The sequence below is a fragment of the Carcharhinus amblyrhynchos genome, chromosome 3 (genome assembly GCF_965287045.1).
Source record: "Carcharhinus amblyrhynchos chromosome 3, sCarAmb.v2.hapA, whole genome shotgun sequence".
NCBI classification, from domain to species: Eukaryota; Metazoa; Chordata; class Chondrichthyes; order Carcharhiniformes; family Carcharhinidae; genus Carcharhinus; species Carcharhinus amblyrhynchos.
In genome coordinates, this window is record NC_137326.1 from 7,454,488 (window position 1) to 7,473,819 (window position 19,332).

The following is a 19,332-nucleotide window of genomic DNA, read 5'->3' on the forward strand; positions in this document are numbered from 1 at the left end:
CAATAAATTGCCCCTTAGTGTTTCATGGTGTGTATGTTGAATGGATTAGCCATGGTAAGTGGTTAGGGTTACAGGGATAGGGTAAGGGAATGGGCCTAGCTAAGATACTCTGTCAGTGCAGACTTGATGAGCCAAATGGCCTCTTCTGCCCTGTAGGGATGCTATGATTTGACTGTAGAGGAATTTACAGCCCTCCTCCAAACATACTCTCTCACACTCAGTGCCAACTGAACAGTCAGCACAGGCTGGAACGTTGGTGTGATTTTCCATCCTCTCTGTCCTTGGCCATTGGGCATGAGGGTAACAGCCATCCAAGCTGTGATCTGTGGAGCCGGGAGCTGGTGGTTACGTTACCCGCTGCCATTACCAATTGAACCATCAGTTTTACTATCTACACTCTTGTTACCTCAGGAAGGAGAGTAAAGTCTCTGTCCAGCGACCGGCAGTTTGTGCAACTTTCGGAAGTGGGAAGACACCCAGTGACCTTCTCCATGACTTTCAGTTGTCGATTTATCTCCACGTTCGGTGATGACCCAGAGACAGCCGTATTCCCTCTCTGCCTCAAGGCTAAACCCAGCTCCTCGTAAAGGGACTGCAGTGATGCACAGAACGAATTGCCTTTCTTCATCCCGCTTTCCAAAAGTTGATCAAAACGACACTGAGAGCTGTTTTCTGTCCCAACTATTGGTCCCCGTTAACAGTGCATCCAACAGAGAGGCCACCCTCAACCCGTCTGCAATCCGTGTCTGTGAAGCTTTGCAATTTGCAATGCACGGTCGTAATACAGTTAAGGTTTTGCCAGTGCTGAGTGCACCTGTCAACATCTGACAGGCCATTGTAAGCCAGCGAGGTATGAAGGGAACAGCTTACACTCAGTTCCTTTTCAATAGCAGTTATGCTCACTGCAGAACAGATGAAAAATGAGCATTAAACATTCATGACAATCCACAGAGAGTAACCCCAACTTGCCTAACAGGTAAAATATTAATCATTAACTACTGGGCTTCATCTCAGTAGCACAGTATTTATACATAGCATTTGTTCATAATCTCTTTGGACAGATTACAGAAAGCTCTTGTTATTTTAATATTAAAATTCCTCATCTTACTGAACTTTCAACAGTTGCTGTTAAACATTACTAATGAGTAATTAGTATCACTAACTAATGACAGGGGAGATAATGGCCTCGTGGTATTATCGCTAGACTATTAATCCAGAAACTCAGCTAAGGTTCTGGTGACCCAGATTTCAAATCCTGCCGTGGCAGATGGTGGAATTTGAATTCAATTAAAAATATCCGGAATTAAGAATCTACTGATGATCATGAAACCATCGTCGGGAAAAACCCATCTGGTTCACTAATAATGTTCTTTAGAGAAGAAAATCTGCCATCTTTATCTGGTCTGCCCTACATGTGACTCCAGAGCCACAACAATGTGGTTGACTCTCAACTGCCCTCCAAGGGCAACTAGGGACGGACAATAAATGCTGGCCAGCCAGCGACGCCCATTCCCACAAATGAATAAAAAATGACAGTTACTTCCTTTCTACTAGTTGCGATCCTTCAGTCTTGTTTATTGGTCACTTTTTTGCGTCAGTGTTTAACATTGGAAGTGTCCATGTAAACATTTTATAATGGCATTTACCCATGTCAACACTCGACCATCACATTCTGGATCAATCACTTTGTGACAAAAAAATTTCAAACGTCCCAACAAGAGACCTCAAGCAAAATAAACCCCTTCTAAACCAAAAAAAAACCTTGAATCATTTCTTCATTTTCAAAGTGCAGCTACAGCCTTTCTAAATTGAGCACAGTAAGAAATCTCGCAACATCAGGTTAAAGTCGAGGTGAGTGATGAAGGAGCAGCGCTCCGAAAGCTCGTGATTCCAAATAAACCTGTTGTATCTTAACCTGTTGTGAGACTTCTTACCCCAGTCCAACGCCGGCATCTCCACCTCATGGCTATCTCCAAATTGAAGCCTGGGCCTGACTTTGATATCATTGCCCAGAGAGCCATTGCTCTGTTGAGGAGGTCTGTGTCTTGGTCTCTGAGGGTCGGTTAGGCCTGTGGTTTCCACACAAGAGGTAATGTTGGTTCAATTTGTTCTCTTTGCCAGGGCAGGTCAGTGCGTCTGACTGGCCTTCTGTTTTCAGGCACCTTCAGTGTTTAGCTTTCGTATCATGAGGTGGTTTCATTGCATTGCTGACTCTTCAGGACCTGCAGCCCATCACCGCACACGGCAAACAGATGAGTCTCAGGGCTGGCCCCCTCCCAGCTCTCGAGCTCAGAGATATCCGCCACCTGGCAAAACGTACTGTGCAGGAAACGCAGACCCTGGTCACCCAGCTGCCAGTGCGTCAGTCTCTGGTCGATGGAGACTGACACCAGCAGCCTGGAGCTCAGGATCCTCACTCCAGTCACCTGCGCGGCGTGCGCACTGTCGATACCAGGCCCCTCCACCACCTGCAGGGAAACCCCAGCACAGTCCTCTGCGCCCTGCAGGTCGGTGCATTGCCCGCCCGAGCTCCACACCCTCCTCGCACCATCTTCGCCTCCTGCTGCCCCGATGGAAACCACCCAGACACGGATGGCATTGTCATCCCCACCGCTGGCTAACAGGTAGTGCCCCTCCTCCAGGGCTCTGAGGTGAAGGCCGCCCACTCCACACTGATGGCCCTTTAATACCAGGCAGGGAGATTCCAGCCCTGCGGGAAACACAGAGAAAACTTGGTATCAACTCACTGATCCAACCAGAAACTGCCTGGATTTGCAGACTTGGACATTTACCTATGATGTCCCCTTTCCCGCACCAATTATATCATAGAAACGTAGAACCCGACTCTCTGACACAGTATCCCTCAGTGGTGGTTAGCACTGCTGCCTCACAATGTCAGGGACTCAGGTTCAATTCCAGCCTTGGGTGTCTATGTGGAGTTTGCACGTTTTCTGCATATCTGCGTGGGTTTCCTCTGGGTGTTTTGGTTTCTTCCCACAGTCCAAAGATATACAGCTTAGGTGGATTGGCCATGCTAAATTGCTCCTCCGTGGCCCAGATGCGTAGGTTAGAGGGATTAGTTGGGTAAATAATTAGGGTTACTGGGATAGGGCCTGGGTGGGATTGTGGTTGGTACAGATTCAATGGGCTGAATAGCCTCCTTCTGCACTGTAGGGGTTCTATGATAAAAGAATTGGTCTTTGTCACCCTGCAGGGTGATGTTTCAGTGATGTTGAGGATGAGAAATTTCAACTCTACCATCTGGCCCCCGCCCACGCCACCCCCTGTCCCCACACCCACCCTCACCCTCAGCACAATTTGTCTGTAAATTTGTACTGAAATTGCACACACACACACACCCACCCGCACCCCCCCCCCCACACACACACACACACACACACACACACACACACACTTCCTGTCCTTTTTCCCCGAACTCATCCCCCAAAAGCAGCCCTATGGGGACGGGACAGGGTTACGAAGAGACGAGTGGAGGGGCCAGAGGTGCTGCGGGTGTGCCATGCTAAATTGCCCCTTAGTGTCCAAACATGTGCAGGTTAGGTGGATTGGCCATGCTAAATTGTCCAAAGATATGTAGTTGGGTGGATTAGCCATGGTAACTGCGAGGGGTTTATGGGAATAGGGCAGGTGTGTGGGCCTGGGTAAGATGCTCTTTCTGAGGGTCAGTACAGACTCAGTGGGCCGAACGGTCTCCCCCTACACTGCAGGGATTCTATGGATCCCTTTAGTGAATGAATAAAGTGGGGAGGGGGAGCACTGCAAAGTTGAGGTTTCCTGAGCCAATGGGGTGTGGTTTTACTTGGTTCCATGGCACGCATTCCAGGATTCGGGTAGAACTGGAGGAACAGCGTGACTCAACAGCCAATGTGGCGTGCTGTTACTCAGCTATGTGATCCTTTCACTGGCTTTGCTGTGTCACTGAGCCAATTGATTGCGTTTGCACTGAGCTTGATGCTACGTACCCCAGGGTTGATGGACTCCCTCTTGGAGAACGTTTGTCAGCTTCACTTTCTTGATGGTCTGAGAGATATCCCAAAATGCTATCCTTCCATCTGTGGCTGCACTGCATAGAAACACTCTGCTGCAGGGAGCAAGAGACAGTTTATTAGTTGTGAGTTTATAAACCGATGTTACTGGGACTTGATGGTTTGAGTTATAAGGAGAGGTTGGATAAACTGGGACTTTTTTCTCTGGAGCGCAGGAGGCTTAGGGGTGATCTTATAGAGGTCTATAAAATAATGAGGGGCACAGATCAGCTAGAGAGTCAATATCTTTTCCCAAAGGTAGGGGAGTCTAAAACTAGAGGGCACAGATTTAAGGTGAGAGGGGAGAGATACAAAAGGGTCCAGAGGGGCAATTTTTTCACACAGAGGGTGGTGAGTGTCGGGAACGAGCTGCCAGAGGTAGTAGTAGAGGCGGGTACAATTTTGTCTTTTAAAAAGCATTTAGATAGTTACATGGGAAAGATGGGTATAGAGGGATATGGGCCAAATGCGGGAAATCGGGACTAGCTTAGTGATTTAAAAAAAGGGAAGCATGGACAAGATGGGCCGAAGGACCTGTTTCCAAGCTGTAAACCTCTGAAGCAGCAACATTCCTGTCTTTTGAATTTCTTTTGCGAATCCTGGAATGTGTGCCACGGAACCAAGTAAAACCACACCCCAATGGCTCAAGAAACCTCAACTTTGCTGTGCTTCCCCTCCCCACTTTATTCATTCACTAAAGAGATCCATAGAATCCCTGTGGTGCAGGGGGAGACCATTCGGCCCACTGAGTCTGTACTGACCCTCCGAAAGAGCATCATCGAACGATTGCTTCAATTTGCTTAAACCACTGCACCCGCCCCTCCCACCCCCACACTTTGTGTCAGTATAATCAGGCTTTGAGTCTCCATTATGATATAACAGATGGATTCCCTGCAGTACAGGAAGAAGCCATTCGGCCCATTGAGCCTGCAACAATCCAATCCATAACCCCAAATATTTTGCCCAATTACTTCAAGGAGCAATTTAGCGTGGCTAATGCTCCTAATCACACATCTTTGGGGTGTGCAAGAAATGATGTGGGTATGCCAGCGTTGGACTGGCGTAAACACAGTAAAAAGTCTGACAACACCAGGTTTTAGTCCAACCTATTTATTTGATAATATACTCACAATTGATAATATATTATCAAATAAATAGGTTGGACTAAAACCTGGTGTTGTCAGACTTTTTACTGTGTGCAAGAAAACCAGGGCACCCACAGGAAACCCATGCAGACACAGGGAGAATGTGCAAACTCCACACAGACGGTGACCCAAGTTGGGAATCGAACCCGGGTTCCTGGCACTGTGAGGTAGCAGTGCTAACCAGTGTGCTACCATGCCGCCCACCACAAGAGGGACTGAGAACAGGGACAGAGATTGTTATAGCACTTTTCACAATCATCCTCAAAGTGCCTTCCAGCCAATCAGCCAGTTCTGATGAAAGATCATCAACCTGAAACATTAACTCTTTCTCTCCACGGCTTCTGCCACTGAGTTCCCGGCACTTCTTTCGGTTTTTATTCCAGATTTCCAACATCTGCAGTATTTTGCTTTTGTGTTACAGCCAATGAAGCACTTTTAAAATGGAGTCATAGAATCATAGAAAGTTTACTGGACAGGAACAGGCCACTCGGCCCATCATATCTGAGCCACCTGGCCTCATCCCACATCCCAGGGCTTAGTCTGTGGCCCTGCAGGTTACAGCGCTCGAGGTGAGAATCCAGACACCTTTTTAATGAGTTGAGGGTTGCTGCGTCTGCTACCCTTTCAGGCAGTGAATTCCAGACACCTATAACCCTCTGGGTGAAAAGAAAATCCACATCTCCCCTCTAATCTTTCTAATAATCACTTCAAATTGATATCCCCTAGTCACTGACCTCTCTGCTAAAGTAAATAGACCATTCCCATCCACTCTATCCAGGCCCCTCACAAAATGTTGCACATCTCCATAAACTTCCCCATGGCCTCCACTGTTCCATAGAGCACAACCCCAGCCTATCCGATCTTTCCTCAGTGTTAAGGACCAGATCGGAAACTCCAAGGTATGAAGATAGCCTCGACTCTAAGTTTTACATTCGATTTTGGCCTTAGGGTGAGCACAAGATGTTTCACTCCAGCTATGGTTCGAGTGACCTACTAGGAAGCTTTTATCAAACAAAGTTTATTTAAGAACACAGAATAGAACAAAAAAATTAGCATAACTTTTACCATTTAAAATACTTAAACATGGCAAAGTATCATTCTTAACAACTAGCTATCTCTGTTGTTCCAATTTAGCATTATTCCCCATAGAGATAAATCCCTTCTGTAGAACGAGTTAGCACAGAGACCAAAGATGCTTACGGAGGTACCAGATTTTCAGCTTTTTAACACTTCTGGATAGAGATCCGGACAGTAGTTTTCAGAGAAGGATATATCCTCAATACAGCAAAACCTCAGAGAAGGAAACTTAATCTCTGACAGCTCCCAGTCTCTGACTTCAGACAGTAGGAAAGTGAGACACTGCTGTCTCTCAACTTAGAAGCAGCTTTCAAGCTTGAATAGTCTGCGTAAGCTTAGCTTCCCTGTCACGTGACCATTCCTGTCAATCATCTGTGTAAACCCTTCCCTTTGTTTGAACTCCCCAAACGCATCACCTCGCATTTCTCAGGTCACAGGTGTAACATAGCAGCCAATTTGTGCACAGAAAGCTCCCACAAACAGCAATGTGATAGTGACCAGCAAAAGGGTGGCACAGTGGTTAGCACTGCTGCCTCACAGCGCCAGGGACCTGGATTCAATTCCAGCCTTGGATCACTATTTATGTGGAGTTTGCACATTTTCCCCGTGTCTGCACAGGATTTCTCCAGGTGCTCCAGTTTCCTTCCACAGTCCAAAGACGTGTGGGTTAGGTGGACTGGCCATGCTAAATCAGGGGGATTAGCAGGGTAAATATGTGGGATTGTGGAGATAGGGCCTGGGTGGGATTGTGGTCGGTGCAGACTTGACGAGCTGAATGGTCCCCTTCTGCACTGTCGGGATTTTACAACTCAATGATCTGCTTTTGCAATGTTAATTGAGAAATGAATATTGGCCAGGACACCGGGATCGCCGCTCTTCCTCAAAATAGTGTCATGGGATCATTTAATCCCAGTTAGAGAACAGACGTAGCCTCGGTTTAAAGTCTTATTGGAACATGGCACCTCCAACTGACTGGCACTCCCTCGGTACTGCATTGGACTGTCAGCTTTGAGCTAGAGAGCAAGGGGCAGATCATAAACTACAAATACAGCACAAGAGGCTGAGAAGAGGGAAGGGCAGGGATGGAGGGACAGCAAGAGAGAATGCAAGAAAGTTACCAGGGTTAGCTAATTTAGCAGTTATATTACTGGACTAGCAATCCAGAGACTTGGTATTGTGATCTGTAGACATGGGGTCAAATCCCACCACAGCAACTGAGAGTGAGTAAATAAATCTGAAATAAAAGTTAACATTGCAAATGGTGAGAATGGATTGTTGTAAAAATCAATCCAGTTCACTGAGGGAAGGAAATTTGGTGTACTTACTTAGTCTGGCCTCTATGTGACTCTATACCACACAGCAATGTGGTTGACTCTGAAACAGTCCAGCAAGCTGTAGGAATGCAGGAGTAGGCCATTCAGCCCATTGAGCCTGCTCCTCCATTCAGCTGGACCATGGTTAATCATGTACCTCCACTATGCTATTCCCATATCTCCTGATATCATTAGTGTTAAGAAATCTATCTGTCTCGAACAGACTGAGTGACTGAGCTTCCACCGTAGAGATCTCCAAAGGTTCATCGCTCACTGACTGAAGAAATTCCTAAACAGCCAGCCCCGTTGTCCTGAGACTGTGCCCCCTGGTTATAGACTCTCCCTTAAATACAGATGGACTTCTTGCGAGCTGTCCCCCGCATACTCTTTAATCCCATCTTTTACTCTCGTTCTGTGCTCTTTAAAAATGATACTCTAACTCTTTTCAACTTTCTAATAATGCTCTTTTTAAATTTCTTTATCATACATCAAGCTGATATTTCTCTACATCCTATCTGTAACTGTAACACTTTATTCTGCACCCTTGCCTTTCCTTCTCCCCTATGTTCTCTACATATGGTATGCTTTGTCTGTATAGTGTGCAAGAGCCAATACTTTTCACTGTAATCCAACATATGTGACAATAATAAATCAAATCAAATCACTCCACAAGAAAATGTTTGGAAATTACAGGTAATAGCTGACACAGCAATCTCCTCGTTAGTATAGTGGTCAGTGTTCCTGCCTGTCACGCGGGAGACTGGGGTTCAATTCTCTGACACGGAGCTACTAAGTCCTATGACAGTGCGGGGGCAGCGTCTGTTTAGCAGTGGTATGATGGCACAGTGTTTAGCACTGCTGCCTCACACCACCAGGGACCTGGGTTCAATTCTCAGCTTGGGTCACTGTCTGTGTGGGTTTCCTCAAGTGCTCTGGTTTCCTCCCATAGTCCAAAAGGTATGCAGGTTAGGTCGATTAGCCATGTTAAATTGCTCCTTAGTGTCAGGGGGACTATCTAGGGTAAATGTGGATCAGGCCTGGTTGGGATTGTTGTTGGTGCAGACTCGATGGGCTGAATGGCCTCCTTCTGCACTGTAGGGATTCTATGATTCTAGATTGCAAGAATGTGTATTTATACAGCGCCTTTCAAAGCACTTCACAGGAGAGTAATCGGACTAAATCTTACATTGAGCCACATACTGAGAAATTAGGATGATGCCCCAAGCTTGGTCAAAGAAATAGATTTTAAGGAACGTCCGATTCCAAGATGGCGCTGAAGTGTGGCAACTTCTGCAGAGGGAAGTCTGCAGAGGGATCTAGATAGGCTGGGCGAATGGGCCAGGAACTGGCAAATGGAATTTAATGTTGGCAAGTGTGAAGTTGTCCACTTTGGTAGGAATAATGGTGGGAAGGACTATTACTTACATGGCGAAAAACTGCAGCATGCGACTGTGCAGAGGGACCTCGGGGTCCTTGTGCATGAGTCACAAAAACCCAGCCTGCAGGTGCAGCAGGTGGTCAGGAAGGCAAATGGGATGCTGGCCTTCATAGCGAGGGGGATTAAATATAAAAGTAGGGAGGTCTTGCTGCAACTGTACAGGGCACTGGTGAGGCCGCAGCTGGAGTACTGTGTGCAGTTTTGGTCGCCGCACTTACGCGAGGATATTTTGGCCTTGGAGGGAGTGCAGAGGAGGTTCACTAGGCTGATACCGGAGTTGAGGGGGTTGAGCTATGAGGAGAGGCTGAATAAACTAGGCTTGTACTCGTTAGAGTTTAGAAGAATGAGGGGAGATCTCATTGAGATATATAAGTTGATGAATGGGATGGATAGGATAGAGGTGGAGAGACTCTTCCCGTGCAGAAAGGACAGTAGGACTAGAGGGCACAGCCTCAAGATAAGGGGGGTGCAGTTTAGAACGGAGTTGAGGAGGAACTTCTTCACTCAAAGGGTGGTGAATCTCTGGAATTCTCTGCCCGTTGAAGTGGTGGAAGCTGCCTCGCTAAATATATTTAAGACGCGGGTAGATAGGTTTTTGATAGGCAAGGGATTAAGGGTTATGGGGAGAAGGCGGGAAAGTGGAACTGAGCCACGACAGATCAGCCATGGTCTTATTGAATGGCGGGGCAGGCTCGAAGGGCTAGATGGCCTACTCCTGCTCCTATTTCTTATGTTCTTATGTTCTTGTAAACTGTGCCCAGCATACCTTCTAATTCTATTTTCTACTCTCTATGAATAGTATGCTTTGTCTGTATGGCATGCAGGAAACAATACTTTTCACTGTATACTAATACGTGTGACAATAATAAATCAAATTAAATCTTAAAGGAGGAAGGAGAGAGTTGGAGAGGTTTAGACAGAGATTTCGAGAACTTAGGGCGTGGACAGCTGAAGGCACAGCCACCAATGGAAGGGTGTAGGAAACTAGGGCCAAGATTTGAATGAGTGCTGATATCTCTGAGGGTCGCAGAGCTGGAGGAGGGTACAGAGATAGAGAGGAGCAAGGCCATAGAGAGAATCAAAAACAAGGATCAAGATGTAGGATCATTGTTCGAAATGCAGTAGCAATCAGGGCCTCTACTGGCTTCATGTCAGTCCCACTCATCACCAAGTCACAGGTTCATTAATACTGTACCACTCTGCAAATGCACTCACCAGTCTCTGGTGGCCGGCTGGTATGTGAAGGTCTGCAGCTTCAGCACACACCTCTGATGATAGAAAGATTCAGCAAGGAGCACAATGTTCCTCTGACACTCGTCAATTAGAAAGAGTCTGTACAGCAAAGACAATCCAATAATGTGAATTACTGCAACAGGTCAGCAATATATCATGGCATTGTGACTCTAATCAAGTACGCATCTTCAGTCGAGACATGTAAATAAGCTATGAGGGGGTCAGGCAGCAAGTGCAATTAAACCTTGGAAAGGAACATTATCCACTCACCTTTTAGCTGGATAATAATGTGGACAGTGAATAATTTTCTTCCCAGAAATGAACCAGAAAGTGAGATGAGGAGAAATGGTTTAATTTATTTATTAGTCACAAGGAGACTTACATAAACTCTGCAATGAAGTTACTGTGAAAATCCCTTAATCGCCACACCCCGGCGCCTGTTCGGGTACACTGAGGGAAAATTTAGCATGGCCAATGCACCTAACCAGCACATCTTTCTGACTGTGGGAGGAAACGGGAACAGCACAGTTGGGACACCATGAAACTGAAGATCTAAAAGGTCCCTGGTTCAACCCCGGGTTTTGACATGAGCTCACCTGCTGGGTGGCACGGTGGCCCTGTGGTTAGCACTGGTGCCTCACAGCTCCAGAGACCTGGGTTTGATTCCTGGCTTGGGTCCCTGTCTGTGTGGAGTTTGTACATTCTCCTTTTGTCTGCGTGGGTTTCCTCCAGGTGCTCCGGTTTCTTCCCACAGTCCAAAGATGTGCAGGTTAGGGGCATTGGCCACGCCAACATTTAGTCCCCCGGGATACATACGTTAGAGGGATTAGCAGGGTAAATATGTGGGGTTACGGGAATAGGGCCTGGGTGGGATTGTTGTGGGTGCAGGCTTGATTGGCTGAATGGTCTCCTTCTGCACTGTAGGGATTCCATGATTTCTATGAAACTGAAGAAAAACCCATGCAGACATGGGGAGAACGTGCAGACTGGGCACAGACAGCGACCCAAGCCGGGATTCAAACCTGGGTCTCTGGTGCTGACCAGTGCTAACCACTGTGCTACGGTCCCACTAATGACATCAATGGTGTTTCTTTACATGGCGAGTTATCTCGATCAGGAATGTACTGCCTGAAAGGGTGATGGGAACAGCTTCAGAACCGAATTAAATAAATACCTGAAAAGGAAAAATCTTAGGGGGAAGGAAGAGGTGAGAGGTGTGGGGGCTAATTAGATAGCTCTTTCAAAAGAGCTATCACAAGCACAACGGGCTGAATGCCCTCCCTCATTGTGCAGCATGATCCTATAATCCAGCTTGCAAAATCCTCATCTGGCAAAGGGCGAACGTGAGCTTACTTTCTCTCCCAACAGGTGCTGACTCGTGTTTCCAGCACTTTCCCTTTTCTTTTCTGCTAAATCCCAGATCTGGCTGACACATGCCCAGTGGAACTGTGGTGGTGGTGCAGGGTGGGAGATGGAGGGGGCGGTGTGCCGGGGTGGCGTGTTGGTGCTGGAGTGAGGTGGCTTCTTGCAAGCTATGCCCAGCACACCTTCTAATTCTATCTTTTATTCTTCTTCTATGGTTCTCAAACTTCATTCCTACTCTTTTAAACTCTCTATCAATGCCCTAATTTCATCTCTTCATTAAACTGATCTTTCTCTACACCCTAGCTATGACTGTAACACTACATTCTGCACTCTCTTCTTTCCTTCTCTATGAACAGTATGCTTTGTCTGTATAGCATGCAAGAAACAATACTTTTCGCTATGTTAATACAGGTGACTATAATAAATCAAATCAAAGCAAATCAAGGTAATTGAAGGGTGTATGAGATTAACTCACCTGACTGATCCGTCACTGCAGGCTGCAGCCAGGAAGTGTGGGGAGGGCCTGCAGACCTCCCCATAACTCATCCCAGCATCCACCACCACAACAGACATGTACCTTCATGACAGACAGACAGCAAAGGGGGGGGTCACAAGAGTGGTCAAACAGATGGTATACAAATAGTCACTTGTTAATTCAGAACTTGAGAACTGCTAAAAATAAAGACATATTGTTGAAGCTTTGTGACTTGCACTCATCAGGAAGTCATCAGAGAATACCAAACTTCACAAGAATAAACAAGAACACCAAATTTCAAATGGAGCAACAATTGATATTATACGGGAAAAGATTGGATGCCAAGTCAACTCTGATTGGTCGAGGCGTTGTCGTAGAGAATGCAATCCTGGTCTTTTTTGGAATGACTGTGAAAGATCTTTTACATTCACCTGACTGGGTCTCGCTTTAACACAGTAAGAAGTCTCACAACACCAGGTTTAAGTACAACCAGTTTATCGTTCGACTTAAACCTGCTGTTGTGAGACTTCTTACTGTGTTTACCCCAGTCCAACGCCGGCATCTCTACATCTCGGTTTAACGATAGCACAGCCTTCCTCAGCCATGCTGCCAATCTGGATCTGAACCCACAACCTTCTGACTCAGAGGTCAGATTGTCAGCCACTGAGCCACAGCTGACATCAGAAAATTTCCTCTCCTTCCCCATTCATGGGGCGGCAGGGTGGCACAGTGGTGAGCACTGCTGTCTCACAGCGCCAGGGACCTGAGTTTGATTCCCAGCTTGGGTCACTGTCTGTGCGGAGCCTGCACATTCTCCCCCTGTCTGTGTGGGTTTCCTCCGGGTACTCGGGTTTCCTCCCACAGCCTGAAAGGTGTGCGGGTTAGATACATTGGCCATGCTAAATTCTCCCTCAGTGTACCCGAACAGGTGCTGGAGTGTGGCGACTAGGGGATTTTCACAGTAATCTTCATTTCAGTGTTAATGTAAGCCTTACTTAAGACTAATAAATAAACTTTAAACAGTTAATTTGATGTCTGTCGTGGGGAAGGTGTTCAAATCAATTAATAAGGGGCTTGTAGCTGGACACTTAGAAAACCTCAAGCAAATTGGGAAGTTTACTCGTGACACTAATAATATATAAATTTTAGAAAACTTTATTCACAAAGTGGTGGCACTTCTAGGAGGAGTAGTGGGCAGCACGGTGGCACAGCGGTTAGCACTGCTTCCTCACAGCACCAGGGACCCTGGTTCGATTCCTAGCTTGGGTCACTTTTTATGTGATGTTTGCACGTTGCCCCCATGTCTGTGTGGGTTTCCTCCCACAGTTCAAAGATGTGCAGGTTAGGTTGATTGGACATGCTAAGATCACAGAATCATAGAACCCTACCAGTGCAGAAAGAGGCCATTTGGCCCATCGAGTCTGCACTGAACACAATCCCACCCAGGCCCCACCCCCATATCTCCACACACTATACCCACCAATCCTTCTAACCCACGCATCCTCGGACACCAAGGGACAATTTCTGAGCACAGCCAATCAACCTAATCTGCACATCCCTGGACTGTGGGAAGAAACCGGAGCAACAGCCAGATGAAACTCACGCAGACATGAGGAGAATGTGCAAACTCCACACAGACAGTGACCCGAGCCGGGAATCAAACCCAGGCCCCTGGAGCTGCGTAGCAGCAGCGCCAACCACTGTGCCACTGTGCTGCCCATAAAGGACCTAGATACAGTGGGCAGTAGGGTGGGTTTCCTTCAGCAGAGAGAGCCACAATCAGTAAGGAGTAAACTGCTCCTTCAGTGTCAGGGGGACTAGCTAGGGTAAATATATGGGGTATGAGGATAGGGGCAGGGTGGGATTGTGGTTGGTGCAGACTTGATGGGTCGAATGGCCTCCTTCTGCGCTGTAAGGATTCTATGATTCTAAGCTGGGGGTAGTTTTGATCGAACTATACCTCAGCAATCTCCCAACAAGAATCAATGCCTCAAAGTAAAGTAGACATATTGAGAATGATACCTGGTCTCTGGGTCCATCTTTAACATTCGGTGCCTGTTTTTCTTATGCTCCCAGTCTTCAGCTAACCTGTGAGAGGCCAGGTGCTCCACCTGACAGCTGACAGGAGCTGGGATGTCGCTGTGTTGAAAAAGGAGGCGGTAACATTGGAGCTCTGCCCTCCCTCCAGCAGAGAATAACAGGGCTGAGGAGCTGCAGCGATTCTCGCCACTGACTGCTTGACCACTCTTGGTGATGGCCATTGTCCTTACGCTGGAGATATGGTCACTGATTGTTGTCAGCTTGGACACACGTCCCAAGCTTTCATAAACGGCTAGGAGGTTCACCGTCGTGTCCTCGCTGCTTGTAGCCACAATACTAATGGGCCCATCAGCTGATGCTTCAAACCTGTCAATAAATCTCACACAGGTAAGCTCACGCCCATGCATGCTCTCCTTAATGACCATCTGAGAGCTATCCTGTGAATGTCTCTGGCAGACCAAGATGTTGCCGGACTTGATGTAGGCAAAGGTCTCACTGGCTGGGCAGCTGCTGTAGCTCCACGACCTATGACCTCCGCCACAGGGGATGCACAGCACCTTCTCGCTGGTCTTAATGTCCCACAGGATGAGGTTGGTGGAGTGGAAGCCCAGCACGCGGAGGTTGCCTTCGGGCGTGAAGAGAAGTCGCTCGATCCAGTCCATCCCTTTGCAGGCTCGCTGATTCCTCAGCAACTTCAGTCCCCCGTCCACCACCTTCAGCTGACGGTAGCAGCCGTCCCGTCCGGTGCTGTACACAAAGCCCTCGTGGAACAGAACCGAGGTCACCCCCAGTTTCCCGTGCAGCCCCGACAAAGCTGATATTGGCCCTCGGCACTCAACCTGGCCGGCCGTTCTGACTGAACCGCCTGGCAGTCTCCCGTCGAGCAATTTGTCCGTTAGGTTTTCTGCACCCACCCTTCCCTTGCTGGGCCTTTCCCACTCATCCTGGACCCTCCCTGCGCACGAGTAGAGTAACAGAGAGCCACGGCGGTCTCCGCAGACCAATAGGTGGCACTTAGACAGGAACGCGACACTCGTGTGCCACCGGTGCTTGCACAGCGGAAGGAGGAAACGACACTTCTCTGCCACCAAGGTTACACGGTGGCCTTCGCAAGAAACCTCCTGCCAAATCATGATGCCATCGGCACCTGAGGAGAAAAGGTGGCACTTGCCTGGACTCTGCCCTTCGCGGGAGGCCCAGCTTAGGCTGTGGACCTTCCCTTGGTGCAGCTGATTCTCCACTGAACCCTCAGGATTAGAAAGCAGAAATATTTTAACCTGGCCGTTAATGTTCCCAATTGCGCAGACCACACAGCCGCTGACCAGCTTTGTGACTACTAACAGGCTGTATGACTGGTAGCGTGGATCTTCTAGAGTGAGTTCCCATTTACCAGAGAGCAAGCAATGGCTGTAGATGCTCCCAGCATCAGTCATGACCAGTAGAAGAGTTGGGTCAACCAATGTCAAAGCTTTTGGTGTCTCCATTTTGCCAGTCTCACTGAATTTGAGTTGAGTAATGGCCAGGTCTTTAGATTTCCCCTTCTGAATCTTCCATAACCTGATGCCTGAATCTGCTCCTCCAGTGACCAGGAACCCCTTGTCCTCATTGGCTGCCAATGCTCTCACGCTCCTCCCTTTGTGTCCTCTGAAACAGTTGACAATCTCTCCGTCGTAGCTCCACACGATACACGCTGAATCTTCTCCCACGCTGACAATGCAATCCTCCAGGAGCCGTACTGACCAAACCCGGGACTGATGACCGTATAGCTGCAGCAGGCATTGCCCAGAATCCGCTCCGCTGTCGCCTCCCTTCAGATCTTGGCACAAGTTCCCAACTTTCCAAAGCCTTATGCTTCGATCGTCTGAGGCTGAGGCCAGAATGCCTTTCTCCTGCCTATAATGAAGGCTAAAGATGACCCCACTGTGCCCACCGATGAGCCTTTGCGTTTTCACCCTGCCATCCTCATTGGTCGGACCCTCCATCCGCCAGAGGACAAGTTGGTTAAAGACAGTTCCAGAGACCAACACGAGTTCATCCCAACTGTGCCCAGCAAAGCAGGCAGAATATAGGATGCATTTCACTTCACAGTGAACCTCACGCAAGGTCCTCCCAGCCTTGTAGTCACATAGGACGACAGAATTGTGGCCGAGAGCCAGGCCAACGTGCATCGATTCACTGTCATTCTTCAGCCACTGAAGATCCCAAATCCAGTCATGCAATTCTAGGAGCTGACCCACTTTCTGCAGTTTTGCCTCTTTGGCAGCCGTGTTTAGCTCCAGCACAACAAGGCCTTTTGCACCAAACACGGCCAACTGGGGGCTGCTGGGCGGCGCATGCGTGGGCCAACAAGGTTTGATACCGTGGACGCAGTAATTTCGGAGCACGTTGCTGGAAAACTTCCTCTCATAGGCGTTTGCAGAATTCCGGGTGTAAAGGTTTACAAGGGCTCCTTCACCTGCCAGAGGGAAATGAAAAAGCTATGAAAAGATCCCTTTCTACTTCATAGAAACATAGAACCTTACACTGCAGAAGGAGGCCATTTGGCCCATTGAATCTGCACCGACCACAATCCCATCCTTTAACCCCACGTATTTACCCTGCTAATCCTTTGACACTAAGGGGCAATTTAGCATGGCCATTCAACCTAAACCACGTATTTTTGGACTGTGAGAGGAAACCGGAGCACTTGGAGGAAACCCTCGCAGACATGGGGAGAACGTGCAAACTCCACACAGTGACCCAAGCTAGGAATCGAACCTAGGTCCCTGGCACTGTGAGCCAGCAGTGCTAACCACTGTGCCACCGTACCACCATATTTGTTCTCAGGATGTGGGGAAACTGCAAGGCCCAGGCAAATGCACGGGTTCAAATCCACATTGACAGCTGGTGGAATTTAAGTTCACTTAATAGATCTGGAATTGACAGCTAGTCTCAATAAAAGAGTTATCTGATTTGCTGAAATCCTTTAGGAAAGGCAGTCTGCCATCCTTACTCGGTCTGGCCTATGCATGAGTCCAGAATTGGTCTTCTGTTCATTTGGAGGTGCCGTTTTTCAGATGGAGGCACTGAACCAAACCTGTTTCTTTGGATATTGGTAGGAAGGACATGGAAAGACAATATAAAATAGGGGGTAAAATTCTAAAGGGGGTGCAAGAGCAGAGGAACCTGGGTGTGTACGTGCATGGATCATTGAAAGTGGCAGGATAGGTGAAGAGCGTAGTTAATAAAGTGTATAGTATCCTACGCTTAATTAATCGGGGCACAGAGTACAAGAGCTAGGAGATTATGCTGAACTTATGCACCATAATAGGTAGACCTCAGCTGGAATATTGTGTACAGTTCTGGGCACCACACTATAGGGAATGGTGTGAAGACGTTGGAGAGAGTGCAAGAAGAGGTTTACAAGAATACTCCCAAGGATGAGAAACTTCAGTTATGAGGATGGATTGGAGAGGTTGGGACTGTTCTCCTTGGACAGAAGGCTAAGAGAAGATTTGATAGATTTATTCAAAACCACAAGGTGTCTGGATGGAGTAGATTGGGAGAAACTGCTCCCACTTGTAAAAGGATCAGGAACAAGAGGGCACAGATTCAAAGCTGATTTGCAAAAGAAGCAATAAAAAAACTTTTCACACAGCAAGTGTTTGGGGTCTGGAATGTTCTGCCTGGAATTATGATGGTGGCAGTTACAATTGAGGCATTCAAGAGGGCATTAGATGATTATTTGAATAAAATGCAGAGTACAGGAAAATGACGCTAAGTCACGATGCTCATTTGGAGAGCTGGTGCAGCCAAACGGCCTCCTTCTGTGTTGTAACAATTCCGTGATATTTGTACTGGACATTGGAATCCCAATAAAAAAGTTTATTTATTAGTGTCACAAGTCGGCTTACATTATCACTGCAATGAAGTTACTGTGAAAATTCTCTAGCCACCACACTCCATCGCCTGTTCACTGAGGGAGAGCATTTAGCATGACCAATGCACCTAACCAGCATGTCTATCAGACTGTGGGTGGAAACCCATGCAGACACAGGGAGAATGTGCAAACTCCACACAGGCAGTGACCCAATCTGGGACTGAACCTGGGTCCCTGGTACTGTGAGGCAGCAGTGCTGACCACTACATCACCGCGCCGTCTTCCAAAAGGCACCATTTCGAAGAACAGCCATTCGGCCCATCGAACCTGTACTGACAACAATCCCACCCTGATCCTATATCTGTAACCACACGTATTCACCCTGCTAGTCCCCCTGACACTAAAGGTCAATTTAGCAAGGCCAATCCACCTAACGCACACATCTTTGGAGTGTGGGAGGAAATTGGAGCACCCGTAGGAAACCCACATGGACATGGGGAGAATATACAAACTCCACACAGGCAGTGACCCAATCTGGGACTGAGCCCGGATCTCTGGAGCTGTGAAGCAGCAGTGATGTCACCAACCAACATTACTGGAACAAATTATCTGGTCTTTATCTCATTGCTGTTTATGGATCAGTGTGCAAAAACTTCCAAAGTGCTTTAGTTAAAGGACTTTGGGACATTATCAGTGAGATTGGCTAAGTTGCGTTCACATGGACACAGTGGCCTCCCTAGCTGTGCTGTTACCATCATACAATTTGACAAAACAAGGAATAAAAATATGGCAGCACTTTTAATGAAAGCGGTGTTCTCTTAAAGCCTTTATAGATTTTATTAAACTGACGAGATTAGCGAGGCTCGTTCACTAATCCGAATCAAATGGCACTGAAATAAATAACTGATGGTACCTGAAAGGAGATAGTCTCCTACAAAGCGCAAGGCTGTGATGGGGGAGAGCAGTGACACAGACTGGCATTGCATCTTGCTGCTTATTGTGTCCTGCCTGGTGCAGTGATCAGTCTGGACATTCCTATCTGATATTCTGGGGCTGCTGCTCCCTCTCTCTCCGCTCCCAGCTTGTTCACCACGAGCCTCCCAGTGTGTGAATTCCTCACCAGTCACACAGCTCGATACTGAAATCGGAACCGGAAGAGATTTGTCACCAAGTAAAGCCAAAGGCCATTGGTTGCTTTGTTGCTACAACGTTGCTGTGGCTGTAACAAGCCAAAAAGTCGCCACTCCACCACAGGAAATCGACCTGAAACTCCCTGAGAGCGGACCGATAACAAACATACAATGAACTTCGGCCAACAACGCCTTCCCAGTCTTTCCCAAA

General features: G+C 47.6%; 1 protein-coding gene across 1 annotated transcript; it reads right to left on the bottom strand.

The window, feature by feature from the left end:
• Nucleotides 1–1,446: 1,446 nt before the first annotated feature.
• On the bottom strand, nucleotides 1,447–19,041 carry wdr6 (WD repeat domain 6). Its single transcript, XM_080186232.1, has 6 exons — nucleotides 18,905–19,041; nucleotides 14,115–16,587; nucleotides 12,093–12,194; nucleotides 10,235–10,351; nucleotides 3,984–4,102; nucleotides 1,447–2,710 (listed from the first exon to the last, which is right to left on the bottom strand). Exons 1-6 carry the CDS (start codon nucleotides 18,975–18,977, stop codon nucleotides 2,184–2,186), a joined length of 3,411 nt encoding a protein of 1,136 aa, XP_080042358.1. The 5' UTR covers nucleotides 18,978–19,041; the 3' UTR covers nucleotides 1,447–2,183.
• Between the last annotated feature and the right edge of the window lie 291 nt (nucleotides 19,042–19,332).

Coding starts and splice junctions, on each gene's coding strand:
- wdr6 (XM_080186232.1), bottom strand. CDS start 18,977: ATGCAATGCCAGTCTGTGTCACTGCTCTCCCCCATCACAGCCTTGCGC. Junction 10,352..12,092: donor TGCAGTGACGGATCAGTCAG/GTGAGTTAATCT, acceptor TTTGCTGTACAG/ACTCTTTCTAATTGACGAGT. Junction 4,103..10,234: donor CAGCCGGCCACCAGAGACTG/GTGAGTGCATTT, acceptor TGCTCCCTGCAG/CAGAGTGTTTCTATGCAGTG.